Source organism: Camelus ferus, chromosome 2, assembly GCF_009834535.1.
Source record: "Camelus ferus isolate YT-003-E chromosome 2, BCGSAC_Cfer_1.0, whole genome shotgun sequence".
Taxonomy (NCBI): Eukaryota; Metazoa; Chordata; class Mammalia; order Artiodactyla; family Camelidae; genus Camelus; species Camelus ferus.
This window is the reverse complement of record NC_045697.1, coordinates 11,895,260-11,918,138: the sequence shown is the minus strand read 5'-3', so window position 1 is coordinate 11,918,138 and position 22,879 is coordinate 11,895,260. Positions and strand designations below refer to the sequence as shown.

General features: G+C 46.1%; 1 protein-coding gene across 3 annotated transcripts in view; it reads left to right on the top strand.

The window, feature by feature from the left end:
- FAM184B (family with sequence similarity 184 member B) overlaps positions 1-22,556 on the top strand; it is a 101,679-nt gene extending 79,123 nt beyond the window's left edge. Inside the window, exons 9-18 of one of the 3 annotated variants that reach the window (XM_006192839.3) lie at positions 5,594-5,723; positions 6,518-6,730; positions 10,037-10,187; positions 11,447-11,610; positions 13,907-14,079; positions 15,320-15,466; positions 17,343-17,460; positions 18,995-19,099; positions 19,936-20,135; positions 21,421-22,556. In XM_006192839.3, the coding sequence (XP_006192901.2) occupies positions 5,594-5,723; positions 6,518-6,730; positions 10,037-10,187; positions 11,447-11,610; positions 13,907-14,079; positions 15,320-15,466; positions 17,343-17,460; positions 18,995-19,099; positions 19,936-20,135; positions 21,421-21,514 (1,495 nt within the window). In that variant the 3' untranslated portion in view covers positions 21,515-22,556. Of the gene's footprint in view, positions 1-5,593; positions 5,724-6,517; positions 6,731-10,036; positions 10,188-11,446; positions 11,611-13,906; positions 14,080-15,319; positions 15,467-17,342; positions 17,461-17,682; positions 18,975-18,994; positions 19,100-19,935; positions 20,136-21,420 lie in introns of those variants that run through there. The other 2 variants (XM_032494644.1, XM_032494649.1) reach the window with 2 other exon arrangements.
- Positions 22,557-22,879: the final 323 nt, after the last annotated feature.

Here is a 22,879-nt window from a genome sequence, read left to right as displayed (position 1 = left end):
ACCTCAGTGAACAGGCTTAACAGCAAATTAAAATTATGGAAGAAAAGTTAATGACTTGAAGACAGATCAGTAGAAACTGCCTTGTCCAGAGAATGAAGGGAAAAAAGATTTTTAAAAAATGAAGCGACTCTTAGTGACTTGTGGGACAATATCAAATGGCCTAATATGCATATATTTGGAGCCCAAGAGAAAAATGGGAAAGAAAATGGAACAAGAAAAAATATTTGGAAAAATAATGACTGAAAATTCCCCCAGCTTGTTGTGGGTCATCGATTTATATAGTCAAGAAGCTCAGTGAACTCCCCACAGGATAAATCCAAAGACAACAATGCCTAGATACATCATAGAAAATCTGCTGAAAGCAAAATATATCTCCCCGAAAATGTTAAAAAGCAGACAGCTTTTTAAAAAGACAAATTACAAGGTAGAATTGACTTCTCATGAATACAGATGACAAGTGACTTCTCATCAGCCTTCCCGCCTCATTTTCTTCTGAAAGCCAGAACACTGTGGAGCAGTATCATTAAAGTACTAAAAGAAAAGAAAAAAAAAAACAAACTTGTCAAGTCCAAATTTAAACCTAGGGAAAATAGCCTTCAAAATTGAGAGTGAAATAAAACTTTTTCAGGTACATGAAAGCTAAGAGAATTTTTTATCAGCCAAGATGAAATAAGATAAATGGTAATGGAATTTATTAAAGCTGAAAGGAAATAATATCAAATTTAAACTTGGATCAACAAGAGAAAATGAAGGAGCATCAGAAGTGGTAGGTGTATAGTAGATGTAAAAAACTACTGTTTTTCCTTCTGTTAATTTCTTTAAAAGACATCTAACTGCTTAATAGTAATAAAAACATTATATTTCGGAGTTCATAATGCAGGTAGTTGAATAATATATGGACAAACTAGCACAGAGGACAGGGATAGGATTAATGGGATTATAGTGTTATAAGGGACTTACATTTTATATGAAGAGTTACAATATTAACTCTAAGTAGACTCTGATAAATTAGGGATATAAATTATAATCCATAGAGCAATATTAAACATTAATACAAAGAAGAGCTTAAAAATCCAGTCAAAGAACTAAAATGGAATACTAAAGCATATTTGTTAGGTAGGAAGGTAGAAAAAGAAGAACAGAAGACGAACTATAAGAAAAGGAATTGGGCAAATAGAAAACAAAGAGGAAGATGTAGATTTAAGCCAAATCATTTTAATAATTACAAGGTAAGTGAAGCAAACACGTCATCTAAAAGAAAGAGATTGCCAGAGAGGATAAAAAAGCAAGACGTTAATATGTGCTGTCTGGGGGAGAGATGTTTAAGTATAAAGACACTGTTATGGGCCGAATGGTGCACCCCCTCAAATTCACACAGGAAGCCCTAACACCCAATGTGTTAGAATGGGAATGTATTTAGAGGTAGGACTTTAAAAAGGTGATTGAGTTAAAATAGAGTCATTGGGTGGTCCTGACCCAAGATGACTGGTGTCCTTATAAGAAGAGGAGATAAGCACACTGGTAACGCAGAGAGAGGGACAATCACATGAGAAGAGGGTGACGGAAATTTGCTATCTGCAAGCTTCAGAACAGAGGCCCTAGGAAAACCAAACCTGCTGACACTTTGATCTTGGAGTTCTAGCCTTCAGAATTATGAGAAAACAAATCTCTGCTTTTAAAGCCACCCAGTCTGTGGTGTTTTGTTATGGCAGCTCTAATGCAGGCACAGATAGGTTTGAGCTAAAAAGGCTAAGGATATACCATGCAAATATGAAATGTAAGGACACTTATATGGCTGTACTCATATTAAAGTAGACTTCAGAACAAGGAATTTTACCAGGAATTAAAAAGAGATGTTTCATAGTGGTAAACGGGTCAGTTCATCTGGAAGACGTAACAGTCCTGAATGTGTATTGCCTAGTAACAGAGCTCTAAAAATAATGAGGCAAATACTGAGAATTAAATGAAGAAATCTACAGCCATAGTTGGAGATTTTGACACCCTTTTCTGAGTATTTGAACAACTAGACTAATATCAGTAAGGACATAGAAGATTTGAACAACACTATCAACTAACTTAGTCTAATCAATATAGACAATATGCTGAACAACTACAGAATAAATTTTTTTCAAGGCACATAGAACATTCATCAATATAGACAAACTAATATTCTTCATGAATGGAAAATCCTCAACAAAATGTTTGAAAATCAAATCAAGCAATATAGAAAAAGAATAATACATCATAGCCAAATAGAATTTATTCCAGGAATGCATGATTGGTTTGAAATTTGAAAGGCAATTATATAATTCACCACATTAAAAATAAAGAGGAAAAATATATAATCATTTCAATCGATGCACAAAAGCATTTGACAAGTTAACATCCTTTCATAATGAAAACTCTGCAATCCATGAATAGAAGACACCTTCTTCGACCTGAGAAATGTCATCTGTGATGAACTGTGATATGATAAACTGACATGCTTAACAGTGAAATGTTGGACACATACCTCCTAAAATTGGGAAAAAGGCAAAAATTCTGCTCTTATTATGTAACATTGACCTGAAGGTCCTAGCCAGTCCTATAAAGCAAGAAAAAAGACTACAAATTAAAAAGAAATAGTAAAAATGTTTTTATTTACAGACAGAATGATTATGATTGAAATACTCAATATTGTTAAGATCTTAATTTACTCTAAATTAAGTTATAGATTCAGTTCAATCCCTTATAAAATCCCAATATTTCTTTTTATAGAAGTAAATAAGCTGCTTGAATATAGATATGGAAAAACAAAGGAGCTAGATAAAGAAAAAAATCTTAAAGAACAAAGCTGGAGGACTCAGACTTTCCTAATTTCAAGACACAATGAAGCTAGAGTAATAAAGACTATCTGATATCAATGTACAGATAGGCAAGTAGATCAGTGGTAACTAATGGAGGGCCTGGAAAATAGGCCTGCTCAAAAATGTCTGATTAATTTTTGTTAAAGGTGCTGAAGCAATTCAATGGAGAGAGGAAAAGTTTTCCAACGAATGGTGTTAGAACTCATAAACATATGAGAAAAAATGGACATCAGCCTCTGCTTCACCCTATGCATAAAAATTAATTTGTTTCATAGATCTAAACATAAAAGCTAAAACTATAATGCATAGGAGAATATTGTTGCAAATTTGGAGTAGGAAATGATTTCTTAGGACATGAAAACACTAATAAAGAAAAAATTCATAAATTGGTCTTCATCCAAATTAAAATTTCTGCTTATTAAAAAATACCACTGAGAAAATGAATAGACAAGCCACTGACCTATATAAATCAACAATAAAAAGCCAGCCTACTTTTTAAATGGGCAAAATGCTTGAGGAGACACTTCCATAAAAAAGATATAAGATGGTCCATAAGCCCATGAATATGTGCTCAACATCATTAGTCATCGGCAAAGTGCAACTTGAAACCACAACGAGATACCATTTCCCACCTACCAGAGTGGCTACAATGAAAAGACTGACAACACAAAATGCTGCCAATGATGAAGAGCAACTGGAACTTTCATGCATTGTCGGTGGGAGTGTAAAATGGTGCAACCACTTTGGGAAACCATTTATTAGTTTCTTAAAAAGTTAAGTGTATACCTACCAGTAATTCCAATCCTAGGTGTTTAAGCAAAAGAAATGGAAACATGTATCCATGAAAATATTTGTACAAGAATATTTCTAACAGCTTTATTCATACTAAAGTGTAAACAATTGAACTGTCTATCAGTAGGAAAGTGGGTAAACCATGGTAAATTCATGTAATGAAATACTACTCAACAACAAAAACAGGAACTACTGACATTTACAGCAGCATGGTTGAGTCCCAGAGACATCATGTACGGCCCAAGAAGCCAGACACAGCAGAGTATGTACCACATGATTCTGCCTGTATGATGCTTCAGATCAGGCAAAACTAATCTGTGGTGATGGAAATCAAAGCCTTGGCTGCCTATGGACGGCAGATTGACTGGAAGAGGATGCAAGAGAGGTTTCTGGGTGATGAAAATGTTCTATATTTTGAGTGTAGTGTTGGTATTATGGTTGTGTACATTTGTCAAAGCTCATTCAATTGTACACATGAGGTCTGTGCACTTCACTACTGTAAACTTTACCTCAATATAACATTTAAAAAAAAAAACGACTGGGCCCTGGGAGAAAGTCCAGTCCCCTCCCCAGGGATCGCGAGGGAGAGTTTACCTGTTTCACACCTCCGACCTGCTACTGTCATTTGTCACCCTTGCACTAGACTGGGTGACTTGATCACCTCTGGCTGTCTCCTAACCCTTGGTTTGTTTCAGACCAAGGTATCTCCCCTTTACTGCTCCTTAAATACGATTATGTTTAGCACATCTTCAAAAAAGTTGAGGATAACTTTTTTGAGAATTAAGATGCAGAGAAAGAAGCCTCTCTTTCTTAAACGTTTGGTCAGTTCTTTATATGATTATTACTATGTGCCAGACACAGTGTTAAGCGGTTTTAGGTATTTGCCCTATTAATCCTGTAGCAATCCATGTGCAAGGGACCAGTATGAACCGCATGTTGAGATGAGGGAGCCCAGCCAGGTTAACGAGCTCACTCAGGGTCGCACAGCAGCGCAGCAGGGCTGGAGCGTGAACCTGGGCAGCCCAGCGCTGGTGCCCATGCTCCCGACCACTTTGCTGTGCTGTCCTGGCATCCTGCCCTTCCTCCCAGGGGTTCCCTCGGACTGTCCACAATGCTGGGCCTTCTCATCTCTGCCAAGCCAGAGCCTCCCCTCTCATGGCCTTTCTTCACAGTCCAGGGCCCCAGCTCCCTAACCTCTGAGCCTCTGGCCTGATGTCTTTGGCAGAGGAAGCAAAACGGCACCAACGTCCCAGCAGTCACCGCAGAGAGGCCCTCTGTGTGGCATCCTTTTACGTTGTTAAACAGGATAAATACTTAACTTTACAATCTCAGCCAATCCCATTTGAGCTTCTCAGCTGTTTTAAAAGCTTGGAACTGAGTACGAGAAAGCCTCCTCCAAAAATATTTGTCAGCATCTGTTCTAGAACGCAGAGACTACTGCAGCTTTAAACCAGCGTCGTCTTTTTCCTGCTACAAACACATAAAGGCCTATTTATAATCCTCCTATGTGTGCTTGGGGACAGCCATAAAAGTTATGAGTGCGCTTTGAAAAGTGTAAAGTACTGTATTCAAGTGGAGCATCATTGTTTCATTATTTTTTCCATGTGCAGGAAGAGTTGTGAAATTAGACCTTAGAGACATCTTCTTTTGAATTCCCCAAGGACCCCATATAAGTAGCCCTAAGCTTTCAGTCATTCTGACAATTGATCGCCTTTTATTCAGCATCCACCGAAGCAGGTATCTGGTGGTTCCAGCTGAATCTTGACAATATGCCAAGTACAACAGCACTTAGAATTTGTCAAGTTGCGTTTTTATATCTAGGTAAGATGTCTCTTGTTCCCCTAGCTGCCTGTGGAGCTCCCTCCTCCCAGCCCGAGCAGCTGAGATGTTATCAGGGTGGTCATGTCATTTCCAGCCTGGGATCTTTTGTGATTTTGACCTCCATATCTTCAAAGGATCGAAGTGCCTCTCAAGGAGGGAGGTGACCCGCAGCTTCCACTGGGCTCTTTGCTGGAGGAGAAGGCCCCGGAAATCCAGCGTCTGCGGGAGGAGTGGCAGAGCCAGAAAGCCAGATTGCAAGCCCAGGTAGAAGGCCAGCCATGGTGGGGACGCGCCCTCGTGCTGAATGACACCCTGCCTCTTCCTCGTCTTTACAGACAACCTGGGAAAGGCACACAGGGCCTGATTTTTGGCCAAGCAGGGGTGGGCGTTCGGGTCCAGGGCAAGGTGGGGTTCTTGGTTCTGTTTATTCGTTCATTCCACACCTGCTGTGGCTCATGAGTGCCTACTATGAGCCAGGAACTCTTCTAGGTGCTTGGATAGCGTCAGAGAGCAAACCAGACGAAAGTCCTGCATTATGGGGCGTGTCTTTAGCCAAGGAAGTGGTACAGACAGTAAATAATAGACAGAAGAAATAGGCAAAGCACAGAGTAGATGAGAAGATGTTAAGGGCTTCAGGAAAAAGAAAAAACAGTGCAGGATAAAGGAGGCTGGGAGGCTGTGTGGCAGTGAGGGGGTGGGTACAATACCAAATAGGATTGTCAGGAAGCTTCCAAAAGAAAGTGAGATTTGAGCACATGGGGCCGGCGAGGGAGGCTGCTGTGTAGATCTCTGGAGGGGTTCCTGGTCCCCTCTTGATTTCTCTTGGGTGGCGTATGTCCCAGCCCTTCTACCTCTTACCTGGCAGCTGTGAGGAGCTCCAGGAGGGCTGGCTGTTCCCAGGTTCTTCAAACTTCCACCCCCTCACCCCCACCCCAGAGTTCCTATGGCTAGAGGAGGCTGGGCTGGGCTGCGGAGACATTCAGAAAGCTTTTATTTTTAAAGAAAATTCCAGGCAGGACGAAGGGTCCAGGCTGAGGGCAGGATGCCCTGGTGGGCAGATCTCACAGATGCAGCAGGCCCTGGAGCAGTGCACCAGCGACCACAGGGAGGACCTGCGGGAGCTCAGGCAGCTCTCGGAGCAGGAGAGGGGGCAGCTGCAGCGCCAGCTCCACGAGATGGTCCAGCAGAACCAGGCCACAAAGGCGCAGCTCGAGGCTTCCCACCAGCGAGCCCTCCGCATGCTTGAGAAGGCCAAGAACCAGGAACTCAAGGTGAGGGTGCTAATCACGACGTCCCCTGTTACTGAGCACTTGCTGTGCAGGCGCCCGCTCTGCCTGTGTGGGCTGCCTTTCATACATTATCTCCACTCCCCACAGTAATCGTACAGAGTCATTATTATCAAATTCCCTTTTCCTGGATGAGGAAAGAGGCTCAGAGAGGTTCAGTAATTTTTCTCAGGGTCACACAGCTAGCAAGTGGCAAAGCAAGGATGCAAGGATACAGATTCAGGTCTGCTGAGCTTCTGGTACTGCTTTTCCCGATCTGCACGTGACCCTGGTATCTTAAGAACAACTTGCTCTCATGACTTGGGCCATGTTGTGCATGATGTGTGCTGAGAAGTCAGGCTCAGCCTGGCAGCTGAAAAGGGGAGGGTGGGAGGGTGGCCCAGTGTTGAAAGATTAGCTCAGCAGAAAAGACCTGAAGGGCTTGGAAAGCAGTGATGGAGCAGTCAGGCCATGAAGATGTGTGACCCAGCAGGGAGGGTCAAGCCCTTGCCACCTGTCATCTACCTTCTGCTTTCTCTGAAGGCCTCCCCTCCCTGCTCTTTCCTGAGATGAGGCCACAGCAGTCTTTACCCTCTAACTAATTCCTTCTTTATATGATCAAATCCACCAGACTGGAAGCTCCTTGAGGCCAGGAACCGTATCTGCCTGTTCATCACTGAATCCTCTCCAAGCTCAGAGTAGGCATATAGTCAAGCTTCTCACTGAATTAACGTCTCAAGTTTAATTTCCTCTTCTATAAATTGGGGATATTGATGCCTACTTCTTTGAGATGTCCAGCTGGTCAAATGAAAAAACATGAGATTTCTGGTTTTAAGGTGGTAGAGTAAAATCTTTTAAATTCTTTTCTATTGGAAACAATCTAACAATAAAGACACACAGTGGAAGCATATTCTGTTCAGATGAAGCGAGGAGACATCTGTACACTCGAACCACATACATGAACACAGAAAGCAAATGGGGAAATGGCATATGACCTTGCAGAGCAGAGAAGCTCAGGCCAGAGTGCCTGGAGATAGAGAATGATAAGAATCAAGCTGACAGCAGAGCTCAGAAAGGCCAGGAGTTGGAGGCACCAGTTAAAATGGAAGGCAAGAGTGAGACGGAGCATATGACTTACCTCAAAGCCCAGATTCCAGCCCACCCAGCACAGTCAAGCAATTATTTATTCTCTTGTTTAAGGACAGGAGACAGGGGAGGAGAGAAGGGGGGAAGCCCTGGATAAACTAAGCCAAAGAAAGACTTTGAATTAAGAAATAATCAGTCTCAGAGGCTGGGATGATGCTTGGGTCTGGGAACACGTTTAGGTGAAAATCTGCTTACTGAGCCATTATTAGACAGACTACTGCCACGTCTGTCCCGCCCCCAGCGATGCCTTCTCCTGCACAGCTCCGGAAACTGAGCAGCTAGAACTTAGATCCCCAGAGGAGCACACCATCCCACAGACATCCGCCCCGCCACCCATGCCACCCCAGGCAGAGGTGGAGCTTCCAAATAGCCTCCAGTGACCCACTCTTAAATACGAAGAGACAGCCAAAGATTACTAAACTTTTGAGAAAGCCTCTAATGGGGGAGTTGGAATCCAGGATAATCAAGAGGAAAAGAATGAGTTCAAAGGAAATAGTTAATGCAGGGAACAGAAAAAGAAAAATTCAATAAGGATTTATATCCTCAGAATTAAGGATTAGATTTGCATCCATGAAACAAGGACAACGTGTTATTTGCAAAGGAGGGGACAATTAGAGCAAGAAAGAGCTCTTTTTAAATTAAAAAAAAGTAGGATAGTAGAAATCCTAAAAAATCAGTAAATGAGTTGAAATGTAAAAAATAAAGAAATCTTCCAGAAAGCAAAGTAGAAAGACAAAGAAATGGATGATGGGAGAGAAGGAACAAGAAGTGTAGAAACTCAGCCCAGGAGGCTGACATCTAACAGATAGGAGTTCCAGAAAGAGATAATGGAGGGGAGGACATTTTCAAAGAAATAACAGAATGAAATTCCTAGAAGGAAATGAGAAGACCCCCCTACCTGGGCTCATCCCGAAACTCCAGAACACCTGCGAAACAGAAGAAATTCTAAAAGCTCCCAGTGAGGAAAAGTGATACCAGCTCAAGGTGCTTGAATCTGAACATCGCCAGACATCTCAACAGCAACAGGGAAGCTAGGAGATAATGAAGCAATTTTGACCAATTAAATTAAAACTATTAACAAGTGTGATCATTGAATAAAAATATCATCATTAATATGAAATATTAGGAAATTTACCTTCTGTTATAAATTTATGCCTCTCAGTTCTCAATTCACCCTTCCGTACCTGCTTGCAATGGTGATTTAAGCATTTCTCCTCTTTATGAAGAGCACAATGTTAGGCTTTGTCAGTAGAGGGCGCTGGAGGCACCTTGCAGGAGAAAGGAGGCTTCCTGGTTCTGGCAATTGCTTTTTTTTTTTTTTTTAATTGAAGTATAGTTGATTTGCAATGTTGCATTAGTTTCTGGTGTACAGCACAGTGATTCAGTTATACATGTATATATTCTTTTTCATTATAGGTTGTTACAAGTTACTGAAGATAGTTCTCTGTGCTATGTAGTAGGAACTTGTTGTTTACCTATATTATATATAGTAGTTTTTATCTGCTAATCCCAAACTCTTAATTTATCCCTCCCCACACCTTTCCCCTTTGGTAACTGTAAGTTTACTTTCTATGTCTGTGAGTCTGTTTCTGTTTTGTAAATAAGTTCAGTTGTATGATCTTTTTTAGATTCCATATATAATTAACATCATGATATTTGTCTTTCTCTGACTTACTTCACTTAGTATGATAATCTCTAGGTCCATCCATGTTTCTGAAAATGGCATGATTTCATTCTTTTTATGGATAGATAGATAAATATAGAATAGGATACTACTCTATTATGTGAAATATATATATATATAAAGACTCAGGTTGCCATTCTCGTTGGAGAGAGCAGACATACAGCCATACAGGTTGTGGTTCAGGGTGGGATGCCTGGGGCCAAATTCTGGGTCTGCCCCTGACAGGGGTTGGGAGCTTAGGCCGTCCCTCGGCTTCCTTGTGCCTCAGGTGCCTCATTCATCAAATGATAGCTCATGGCATGTACCTTGCATGACCACTGAAAGCATCAAAAGACATGATCCACGTTAAGTACGCGGCTGAGTAAGAGCTTGCCTTAGAGGCAAGTGCACGGGGTGGGGGTGGGGGGCCGACACAGGGTTGGAGCTTGGTCTGCCCCTCTGTGCCCACTTACATGCCTTCTTCCTCCCGCTCTTGCCCACAGGCCACCGAGGAGCGCTTGAAGAAGGAATCCAGCCACAGCCTTCAGATCCAGCACCAGGCGCACCGGCTGGAGCTGCAGGCCTTGGAGAAGGCCCGGCAGGAGCTGCAGGGGGAGCTGGAGCGGGTGCAGGCCCAGCAGGGGCTGCTGCTAGGTACCAGCCCGCTGCACACCTGGACTCCGGGGCAGCGTGGGGCCCAGGGGCAAGGGCCAGGGTGGCTCTCCTGGCTCTGCCACCAGCTGGCTGCGAGCTGTGGGGCCGGTCACTCTCAGCATCACTTTCCTTTTCTATAAAATTTAGTCACACTTGTCCCGAACTCATAGAAGCGTTGTATGGGTTTGATGAGATGTTAAATCTAAAATGCTTAGCGTATAGCATGAGACCAGTGAGTGCAGGTAACGTCAGCAGCATCGTCACGGAACATAAGCCAGATCTCTGAGCCTTCAGGAGAGTTTAATGAGATGGCCTCAACCTCTCGTTTCCATTCTGAAGGTTTCTGCAAATTCGGGGACTTCGGCCTCCGGGCTCCTGCACGTTCCTCTGCGTCCTTTCCCCGCCCCCACGCTATCCCCAGCACGAAACTCGCCTCCTCTTCAGTTCCCACAGCAGAAACCCAGCACACAAAGATTTCTGGAAGTTACCAGAGGCAGCAAAGAGCTCCAGAGCCACATTGCCTGGGCTCGAAGCCCAGCTCTAATGCTCACCAGCTGTGTGACGTTGGGCAAGTTGCTTAACTGCTCTGTGACTCAGTTGCTTATCTGTAAAATGGGAATAATAATAGTATCCATCTCATTGTTGTAGATCATTGCTCTCCCTCATTTTTACCTTTACTCTCATCTTCTTTCCCACTCTTAATAGCAAGACAGATGCCCTCCTTATTTGCAGCCTAGTTTTAAAGACTGTATTGGCTTTTTTTTTCTTTTTAACATTTTTTTCAAACCCAGACAGGGCTCTCCTTAAGAGAATTCTGGGAAGAGCATTTTCTTAACCTCTATATATGAATATGATCTACCTGCTGCTTGGTTGAGTTTTTATTAGACAGTATGTGCTGCTCACCGCATGTCAGCTCTGTCATCTCCTGCCTCCACAATCCAGCCAAGACCTTGTTATACCCATGAGGAGAACCTGTGAATGTTTTGTCTCCTTAAGAGTTGGCAGCAGTGTCAACATTTCCCGCATCATCAGATGGGAAGGATGATCCTGGAGAGCATGGTTGTAGGGCTTAAGTGAAAATAGTTGTCTAGGGTTTAGCAGAGTTAATGCTCTACACATGATACTGTTGTTACTGTTCTCTTGAAATGAGTTTGGGGAGATCAAACCAGTGCCCTCGGCCCACCCCAGAGACCATGGTCCTGGCAGAGAAGACTGCAGCCTCACCATGCCCCTGACCTCCTGTGCTCTCCCTTTTGCAGAGTCCCTGAGGCAGGAGCTGTCGGAGCAGCGGGCTGCCTGCTTTGAGCACCAGAAGGACTTGGAGGCACTGCAGGCTGAGCTGAGGGCCCTGGGCAGCTTGCGCCAGCGGCAGGCCATCACCCCGAGTCCCGGGGACAGTGAGGACCATGCCAGCACCGCAGAGGTCAGTGCCCCCGCCCATACCACACCCTTCTGGGAGCAGAATCAGGGTGAGGCTACTCCCCATCTGAAATGGGGCAGACCCTCCCCTTCCACAGGCCTGGGGGACACTTGATGAGCCTGCAGCCTCCCATCTTTAAGTTTTAAGTGCAGTGTGTTATTTTTGATTCAGATACAATAGCATCTCAGGGGGTTGGTGCCAGACAGGCCTGGAGACAGCCCGTCGGGGTTACTCCTTTGGGCCTGCAGGGGATTTCACGAACACCTTCCCAGACAGACTCCCTGTCCAGCCCTCCCTGTTCCCATGGGTGGGGGCTGCTTTTCTGTCACCAGATGCTGACTCTCCTTGAACTTTCTGGTCAGACTCAGCCCCCTCCTTACCTGTCCATAATTTGAGCGCAGTGACTCCTCACAGCCCAGGCCTCTCTCCACGGCCCACCACAGATGGCTTCAGGTCCTCATCTAAAGCGCGCCTGTGTAGAGCCTTCAGTGGCTCCCTAATCCCATCAGAGTAAGCTCCAGATGCCGGGTGTGACACTGAAAAGCCTTCAGCCACTGGCCGTGGTTCGAATCTCCAGCGTATCGCCCTCTGTGCTAAACGTGGGCTCTGCACCTTCCCTCAGGGCCTTTGCCCCCTGCCTGGGACCCCTCCTCCCACTTCAGGGCCCAGCCCAGCCCTCCACGCTGGGGCCCCTCCACACCTGTGAGCCCCTGGAGCACTTCCCGTTGCTACAGCTCAGCTGGCACCGGCACCTACTGCCGATGCCGTCAGGGACCTGGCATTTCACAGGTGTCCTTGTTTCCTTCCTCCCTGGATCAGGAGTCCCGTGAGAGCAGCCATGTCTGCTTCATCTCATCCCCACCCCCGCCTCCCGCACTCAGCACACAGTTCTGCACACAGTAGGGTCTCCACCAGGGTTTCCAATGGCCATGATTAGTTGGTGTCCCAGCCCTGCCAAAGATCGCAGGAACATGGGGTCGTTCATTTTGTATTTTGGTGGTACCGAGCACCTAATTCGATTCTCATGTTTCGTGAGCATTATGAACAAGTGTGAATCACAGTAAGATCATCCTGGTCGGTAAAGTCCAGCAGATGGAAGACGGAACGTGATCTGTGCCGTGTTCTAGACCAGTGGGAGCCACCTGTACCGGTGGAAGGGGATGGGGACTGTGGGATGATGACAGCTGGTGGCTGGAGGGTCCAATGTTGGGCTCTCCACAGTGACAGGCTCCCCTGAGGGTTATGGATAGAGAAGCGGGCTGGGTGGATGAGACCATACCTGGTGATCCACTCGCCAGCCCTGACCTTCACCTCACTGGAGGGAAGCCCTGAACCCTCTGGGAGAAACAGCCAGGCCTCACACAATATCCCACGCAGAGAAGAAATACATACACAAGGAGGACCAGCCTCAGGCAGCAGGAGTGATGCGGGTGCAGTAGAAGGATGGGTTCCCAAGGAGGCCGCCACTGCAGGTAAGCAGTGTTCCAGCCGCTGGGATCTTCTAAGGAGCCCCATGAAATAATTCTCAAATTTGTCCCAGCCAAGGACAGAGGGATTTCCTTCTCATTCTCCCATTAGTCAGGGGTGGCCTCACAGGACCCTAACCAGGGTGTGAGTGCCAGGTGGTGCTCAGGGGGGTCCCACACCATGCAGACCCCAGGGCAGGAAGAAAGAGGTCCGGGGCCTGGGCCACACGCTCCTGTTTAGTCCTTGTGTGGAATGAACAGATGCACAAGCCTTCAGGCATGTTTGCCTGGACTTGAAAACTGCGACATTCACTCATCAGGGAATGACCCTGACCCCCCTGATTTAATGTCGGACAAATCTGTATTTCTGTCTGAACCACTGGCATTCAAGCATCATTTCATAGCAGGTGTGCATTTGGCGCCTACTGAATCCCAGCCACTGCGCTCGGGGTTATGGGACTGGGAAGACGAAGGGGAGACAGGTCCTTCCCAGGACGGCTCCTGGGCTGGTGGAGGAAGCCAGCATGTCAGCAGGGCCGTCAGCGTCCGTAGGCAGAGAGACAGCCGGCACGGCCTCCGCCTGGGAGCAGCACGCAGGTGGAGAGTTGGGCCTGTTTTCATTTAAGCCACATTCTGGGCTCACCGGCATTTCTGAGGCCCCGATTTGGTCAACTCGCAATGCAGGGAAACTTTAAGCGGCTAAACGTGAGCTGCTAAAGTCAGGAGCCCAGTTTGGGCTCCAGGCGGGCGGAGCGCAGGCTGGGTCTTTGCCGCAGCACGTCTGTGGCCCTTGTCTGCCCTTGCGCCTCCTGCAAACCGCTTTTTCTCCCCAGGAGGCGGGCAGCCCCGGCCAGACGGGGTCCCCGAAGGGCGCTGCTGCGCAGGAGCCCCGCGAGGGATGCGGCCTCCGGGAGGAGAACTCGGAGCTCAAGGAGGAGGTGCGGCGGCTGCAGGCGGAGGTGGAACAGCACCAGCAGGAGGCGCTGCAGCTCCGCGACCAGCGCAAGTAGGCCTGGGGCCCCAGAGCTCCCCTCCCTCCCTCCTTCCTTCCCTCCTTCCCTTCCCGCCTCCCCCACTCCCTCCATTGCTCCTTGGTGAGCCTCTGGGATCTAAGATTGGGTCGCATCCTCCGCATCTTCCCAAAGACTCCCTCATATGCCAGCACCTCACTGATGTCACTTCTGTGACCCAAGGAAAGTATCAGTGGTCTAGGAATTCTAGATCGCAAAACCACAGGGAATTTGCCCTGAAATAGAGAGGAGGGGTTTATCTATTTCCCTACAGATCAGGGAATTTATGGAATCCACCCTAACAATGCGAAAAGTAGCCTCAAAACCAGCCTTAGGGAGACAGAGCAGTGGAATAGCTCAAGACAGTGCTGTGTGCTCTTAACTAGCTGTGCGACTTGGGGGAGTCCCCTCCCCTCTGACTATGCCCTTACCTGTCAAATGGAGAAGGCAGCAGCTCCTCTCAGGGATGTTGCAGAATGCAGTGAAACTTACACAAACGCTTGGCACTGACCATGGCACTTGGTAAATTGTGGTGGTCACTATCACTAGTTTATCCAGGCTGGTCTGTGACCCACTTCAAGGTTAAGAAAAATGATAGCTGATGGTTGAACATGTGCTTTGTGCCACGGGCTGTTCTGGACATGGATTAACCTGATTCATCCTTGCACTAACCCTACAAGGTAGCCACTGTTGACAGGTGGAGACACTGAGCAGAGTGTAGCTCACCTGAGGTCACACAGCTAGGAGGTGATGGAGGAGGCTGCAGGAAGCCTGGCTCTGGATGCTGTTCTCCTAACCCCTCACCCACCCTGCTTTTCCACAGTGGACTGCTGGTCCCCAGGTCTCAGAGTCCCAGTGTTTGGTAATTCTGATACAGAATCTCAGCCTCTGGTTGCCCCCACCTGCCCCAAGTAAAGGGAGTGTTTTCTGGGACTCCCCTCCAGAGCTGTCCCCTACCCTCTCCCCCTGCAGGCTGCCCTCCATGCTTCAAGGAATGTTGGGGTGGGAGGTGCTGAGATGGGGTCCCACAAGCTGGGTTTATCCTGGACTCCACAGCTCAGGGACCCCAGGTCTCCTCCCATGGTGTCCTGACCTCAGATTCATAACCACCCCCACCCATTGTCTCCCAAACCTGGCCACCCGGCAGAGGGGGAAGGAAACCCCAGTGCCTGAGAGGGTCCATCCCTAGAGCCTGGGCAAGCCCAGGTGTGCTTCCATCCCCCCCAACCCCCGCAGGCGGCTGGAGGAGGATCAGCAGGCCCAGCGGGCCAGGGAGGTGGAGCTGCTACGCCAGGAACACCGGAAGGAGATGCAGGCCATGGTGGCGGATTTCAGCAGCGCTCAGGCCAGGCTCCAGGCCCGGCTGGCTGCCCTGGAAACTGAGTAAGTGAGGCCTTGGCCCCAGAGTGGGAGGGATTAGTGTCTGTACCCTTTTATTAGGGAGACCAACTCATCTCACTGTCCCCAGGACTCTCCCAGTTTTGAAACAAGAAGTCCTGAGCTCCGGGGAGCGCCTCAGTCCCGGGCAAACTGGAATGGTTAATCACCTGTCCTTTTATGAGACCACATTTCCCTCTTGTGCAGGGCAGTGGGAATCTGAGGAATGAGCACTGACTCATGGGTTCGGTTTGACCCTCACACTTGGAAGAAATCAGAAGGATTGAGGCTTTTTTTTTTAATGAGCATTTTCCTCTTCTGATATGCATCATCTCATTTAATCTTCATGGTTCTTCAGGGAGAAGACAGTTACTCCCATGGATAGATAAAGAAATCAAGGGCCCCTCATTCATTTTTGCATGCATTCATTTATTCATTCAACAAATATTTATTAAGGACCTACTGTGTTCCTTGCACTGTTTTAGACTCTGGGGTTACAATCGGGAATAAAACAAAGACTGTGCTCTCATAGTGCTCACAAATTCTCGGTGGGGATTCTGACAAACTAGCAAACAAATAAATATTTAACTTCATATCAGGTGGTGAAAGTGCTAGAAGGAAAGCAGGACCAGTGCCTAGAGAGAGCCAAGGGTGGGCAAGTAGGTGACATTTGAGCATGAAGAGGTGAGAAGTGAAGGGAGCCATCTGGAGCAGGAGCATTCCAAGCAGCCAGAACAGCAAGTGCAAAGGCCCTGGGGCCTGCTTCACGAGCCCAAACAGCCACAAGGCTGAAGTGGAATGAGTGCTAGAGTGAGTGGTAGGAATTGGAGTTGGTGGGGTAGCTGGGAGGGATGAAGAGAATGCTGTACTGAACGGGAAGATGTTTGGGTGTACAAGGCTTTGAGCACGAGTGACGTGGTCTGATTTACCTTCTAACAGGGTCACTTGTGGCTGCTGAGAGGAGAAGAGACTGGGAGATCAGGGTCAGTGACAGGGAGACCAGGTCAAGCAGCACTAAGTAAATTTAAATGTCACCTGTCTGACCCTTAACTTGTGCTCTTAAAAACTGTCCCACTGTCTCTAGTACAAAGCAAATCATGCCAAATACAGGGTGGAAGATTTTACCAGCTGCCATCTAATGGGTACTTACCAGGTGCCAGAAATGCATTATCTCACTGAGTCCTCATAGCACCCAATTTCACACCCATTTTAAAGGAGGAGCTGAGGCGCTCATGGGCAAAATGCTATGCCCAAGTTTACTCAGCTAGAAAAAAGCAGAGCTGGGATTAGAGCCCAATTCATCTCACCCCAAAGCCCTGGCCTCTCACCAACTACAGTCAGTAATCACCCGCAGCCCTCGCCCCCTCTCTCTCCTGCACTGACCCACTGACCGGAGGGTTATTTCTCTCCAGCTTCACGTTGCTGTAAGGGCTGTGGTGGGTACCACTTGCCCCTCTGCTCTGCAGAATAAGCTCATGCCATGCTCTCTGGCCGCCAGCAGATGGCGTGGGAGCCACATCTTTATTAACATAACCTGCTGGCCTTGGTGGATGTGGGGAAATTTAGTTTCCCGCATTGGCTTCTTCTCCCAAACCTCCCTGGTTCTTGAAGCCCCACTGAATGGGGCATTTGTGTGCACACCTGGGCCCTGCAGCCCTGGGGGAACTGACAAAATCAGACTGGGAGGTGGGGTCCTGGACTCCACTTGGAGCTCTGCAACCATCTCACCGGGTAGCCCTGGGCAAGCTCTCTGGGCGTCCGTTTGCACGTTCGTGAACCGAGTGGGTGGAGGGGCCAAGCGCACAGCAGCATCCTCGTCTTCTCCCTCCTCGCGGTTCAGTAATTGCGGCCTGGGGCCTAACTGCACGCCTGCTTGAAACAGACCGAAAGATTCCGGAGAGAAGCCAGGGAAGGGGGCGTCCAGGCCGGAGGACGTTCAGCTCATAGGCCGTCTGCGGACCCGCTTGAAGGAGAGAGAAGAGGTCATCAGGCAGCTCACGGTGAGGCTGGTGTTCGTTTGCTTTAGCCTGGCTCTCCTCTGAGTGCCTGGAACTTGCATTCTGATAACTGTAAAGCCCCCTTACAAAACATCCTTTGTTGTTTTCTATTACATGAAAAAAAATATTCACTAACAAAATCAAAACAGGAAAATAGAAGGAAAAAAAATCACTCTACTCCTAAGCCCCTGATGTTGATATTGGTTTGGTTTTTTTAACCAACAGAACTTGGGGAAATCAAGACTGGCTCGCACCTCACGCCCGTGTCTCCACACACTTCGACCGCTGTTTGAGGCTCTGGTCCGGCCTCCCTGTGCTTCATGCTTTGGCTGAGAGTTCGTTGTAAGCCAGCTCCCAGTGGCTTACATTCAGCTCTGGAGACACCGGGTGATAGACTCACTCCTGTCCCTGTGGCCCACAGCAGGACAGCTAGTCCAGCCACTTCCCGCCATCTCTGCCTTCACTCTGTACCTTCATCTCTACCTTCATCTCCATGTTGGTCCAAGTCCCACTGCCTCTCAGGTGCATCATGGAGAGTCTGCTGGTCTCCCCACTCAATCCACCCTTACCCGACCATGCTCACCTCACAGCAACCAAAGTGCTCTTATAGAACTGTAAGTCAGGTCACAGCACGGCTCTGTTCAGCACCTCCTGTGGCTTCCCATCTTCCTCAGAGTAAAATCCATGGTCTTACAGTGGTTTGCGCAGCTTCACATGCTCCCACAACACACACACACACACACACACACACACACACACACACACACACACACGTCTCACGTCTGTCCTCCCACCCTCCTGCTCCTGTCATGCTGTTTCGTGTCAAGATGATCAGGAAAACTCAACCACTAACTGAAAATTAGGTAATACTAATAAGGAATTGCTTGTTTGCTAAGTATAACAAAGATGTTGTAGTTATTGTTTTTTTTTTAAAAAGAGTCCTTATCTCTTAGAAATACTTACCGATGTTTTTACACATGTTACACAATGATTGGAATTTGCTATAAAACAATATGGGGGGAGGGGATAGCTCAACTGGTAGAGCCTGTGCTTAGCAGGCATGAGGTCCTGGGTTCAATCCCTAGTACCTCCTCTAAAAAGAAATAAATAACTAATTACCTCCCCCCACCCCCCAAAAAAATACAGCAGGAAGGAAAAAAGTGGAGAATGGCATGTAAACACGAGACTGGCCACATAAGAGACTGCACCTGGCTGTTTTCTTTCTTCACCTTAACTAATCACTTTCTGCAGTAGACTCTTGTCAGATCCCAAGACGACCTGCATCTCTGACTTCCCTAAGGCATTCCAAACAAGCCTGCCCTTTCCTTTACAAGAGGCACTGGGGACACAAGGCCCCAGAAATAAAGCTGCTTCCTCACAGCTTCAGTGGGTGGCAGCTTGATTCCCGCTGGCTTCCCCTCCCTCCCTCGGGCTTTCTTCTGCTCTGTGTTCCGCCCTCACGCAGCCGTCTTCCTTCAGGTCAAACCCAGTGCTGTGTAGCCAGGCTCATTGAGACTCAGCTCGATTGTTTTCGCAGGAGGAGAGAAGATTTCACTACGCAGCTTTCCCCAGTGCAATGTCCCATCGGAATCGGTCCTTCTCTTTCAATCCTCACCCCGGGTATCTGACCCCTTCCATGAAGGTAAATTAGTTCAAAGGTTGCAACACATTACACAGTTCTGCTGGTTTCGTTTTTCCCGAAGGTAATGGCAGCTTATTTATCAACAGGCTGGCATACATTTAGAGGAATACTCATTGAAAATAAGACCCACAGGAAGTAGTCCAAATTATTAACAAACAGTATTTATATCTGTCTAGACAGATTATGTGTATTTTTAAGTTTTATGGAGTTTTTGTATTTTCCAACGTTTTAATAAATAAATGTGTCACTATTAATAATGGCTATAACTGGTGATAGGAAGGAGAGGGAAGAGCAGGAATCCTTCACTTCTTTTCCTTTTATATTTTTGGAATTTATTACAGTGAGAAAATTCACATCCAGATCTCTCATCTGCTATCACAGAATCCTACAAGTGCTAAAAAAAAATGTGTATTTTTTAAATAACTCATAAGACTATAAACCCAAGCTGAATTCATGTGAGCTCATTTATAACTTTTATATCTCCCTCTTAGTGTGACCGAATGCAAGTTTCACTCCAGAAGTATTAATGTGTTTGAGGACAAGGTGGGCCCAGCTTCTGCAGGGTGTGTTATATGACCTTTTCAAATCTAAAACAGGAGTTTAAATTAAAACACATTTGTCTTCAGAAGTTTTGGATAAGAGGTTGTGAACCTATGTTTTTTAAAACACAAAGTAGACTGGAGGAGAAGATGCTTTCAAAAATAACATGTACGCGTATAAATGAAAGTATTGCTCCCTTGCTCATATAGTCTTGGCTGGGCAGGCCTTATCTACTTTACTTTACAATAATGCCTCTTTTGGGTGGCACTTACAGGCCTTTCTTATCCTACAAACAGAAAAAGAAGATGGAGGAAGTGCCCAGCCGAGTGGTCAGCGTGCCAAACCTCGCCTCCTATGCCAAGAACTTCCTGAGTGGCGACCTGAGCTCCAGGATCAATGCCCCTCCGATAACTAAGTCGCCCAGCTTGGACCCAGGCCCCAGCTGCGGCCGACCCTACAAACCCACCCCATCTCCAGATGTGAAAACTGCCACAAGGTAGGGGCCAAAGCTGTGGTTCCATTTTTCCAGACAGGAGGAAACCAGAGTTCCTTTCCAGCACCTGTTAAATGCCCAGTACGTGGGCAGATAGAAGAGTAACAAAACAAGCCCTGCCTTGGACAAATTACAATCCAGCCAAAGAGGAGGACTATGTAAGAGATGGGAAATAGGTCATTCTTTAGAAAAGGTACTTACTATTCCTGATACCAAATTCCAGAAAGCCTTTTTTTGTTGTTGTTGTTAATGGATGATTAGATAGGGGACTTTGAATCACTACTTAGCTGACCACCTCAGGGTGGGTCACATTGAAGTGGACTCTCATCATCTGGCCTTGAGTCTAGATTCAAATTCTGGTCCTCCTCATTCTTAGCTGTGTGGCTTTGGGCAGCTCACTTGACCTCTCTAAGTCTGTCTCCTCACCTCTAAAATGAAAATACAGCAGCTACCTCATCAGACTGATGTGACATTAAAGGAATTAATCCATAGGACATGCTTAGCACAAGACCTGACACAGACGCGTTCAATGTATTTCTACTGTTAGGGTTATTTCTCAAGATACAGTGTATACTCTTGCAATTTTAAGGCCTCTTAATCTGTGGGTTTGGTTGATCATGAGATCTCTGATACTGCCTTATATTCCCAGAAACCCTCGTAGCATGCTTCCTTTCCAGAAATGTGTGCTTTTCCCCCTTTATTAATTCTTCCTATTTAGCCTTCCAGTCAGAGCATAACCTTTAATTCTGGGCTTTGAAATTTGCATTTCAGAAAGTGCTCCTTCTGAAGTGTTCCTTTTCCCAAGGCTATTTGGACAAATACGAGTGTTGAGCTGGAAGGACCCCCTGTCAGTCGTTGACGAGGTCCAGCCCTGTGTTTCACAGCTGAGGACACGGGAGCCTGGAAGCCCCAAGCAGTCTGTGAACTGCCAGAGCCGGCGCCTGACCCTGGCCATGGGTCCATCTCATTCTCGGACACCTCTGTTTAAGGCTGTCTTCACATTGTTTTAAATAGCAAATGTTGCAAAATATGCCTCATTAGTGTTAAATGAAACAATGGAGAACCCTGTTTTCAAAACAGATGCTACCCCCCCACCCCTACCCCGCTCCTTCACAGCTTGTTTCTAGCTACGAACCTTGGCCCTTGGCCCACCACATTCTAGTATCTTTTGAAGAGTAAAGAAACAGTCATCTTCTCCTGAAAAGGTGGCTTTACTGACTGAAAGTTGTTTACTGACTAATTTTCAAAACCATGTAAGGAAACTTTTTATTTGTTTGTTTGTTTTCAGGACACAAGATGATGAAACAGCCCAGCCCAAAGAAATCCAGCAGAAACAGGGCCCTGCCCACCAGGAATGGTTTACCAAATATTTTTCTTTCTAAACTGATCCTTGGGATACATCACAAAGAGGACATTTGAAAAACATTTCTTTTGAAACATCTGAATGAGGGAATGAACTAGAAAACCAGTCAACCAAATAACTTGCTTGTAGTATGATTTACATGTATGGCTAAAACAAATTCTTGCATTAACATTTCATACTGTTTCATTGTGACATTAAGATAAAACAAGCCAGTGTTACCAGATTAGCTCCCACAGGAAAACGCTGTTAATGTTACTGATGACCTACATGTAATATATCCAGTGTCCATAGATTGTTCCTTGTGGAACAGCAGACTTTGTGATATCCAGGGTCTACTTTTAAAGTGATTCATTTTTCCTAGGATGCTGGGCATCTTCACGTGAAAAGTCCTCCTATGTAAATGATACAATTCCAAAGTGCACATCTAACCTCAATAGGCAGAGGAATAAACAAAGGTCAAAAATAACCAGGAAAGCCAATTTAAAAAAAAACCAAACTACTGAGAATGGACTGTAGCAGACCCTGGCATACATGAATCAAGTATTTTGTCTTCCTAGGTCCAGGACAAGTAGATTACAGAGGGCATAACACCTACCTCAAAAGGCGCTTTCTGAAGGAAAGTAAAATAATATGGGTAACGCTACCAATCATGAATTGCAATTAAGCTTTGCCAGGATTTTTCTGTGAATAACTGAGCTTTGCCCTGTCATACATCTCAGTTTCAAAGACTGTAGCATCGACTTGGTCATTTGCGAAGGATTCTAGATTATCTGTTCTTTGAAGTCAAAGCTCTACTGAATCTCTAGTCTTGCCCCCCTGGTGCGTGACTTCCCCACTGCATGGGTGCTCGGCAGGTCAAAGAGAACTGGGCGTGACCTCACTGCAGTCCACACTGAGCTGTCTGACCCTCTGACAGAGCAGTGCGATTTGACAAGACTCAATACAACTTCTAGTGAGAAAAATATGTTAATTCTTTGGTGCTGGCCCAGCAGGTGGCCCATAAACAACTATTTATTCTATGCACTGTCAAATCTTTGCTCTTTGAATAAAACTTTGAACAACTGGGCAATAAAAATGGTTGTGACTTGTATTGATTTTCTAAAGAAGGGTGAAATTAGATGAAGACTGAACTTGGAAATAGGAAGTTCACATTAACCTCAGTCAGATCATCTTCAGTAAAACAGCTGCTCACGCACTATGCCATTTTGAGAGAAATGCAATTACAACTCAAACTCCCAATTTAAAGGCAAATTTACTACCTAATCAAAACTCATGGTCCAGTAATTTTTAAAATGCAAATCCTTGTTACTATCCGTGTTACATGCCATGTTCTTTTCCAGTATCAAGTATTTTTTTTAGGTGTCTTTTGTTTCCTGCTTAGGGT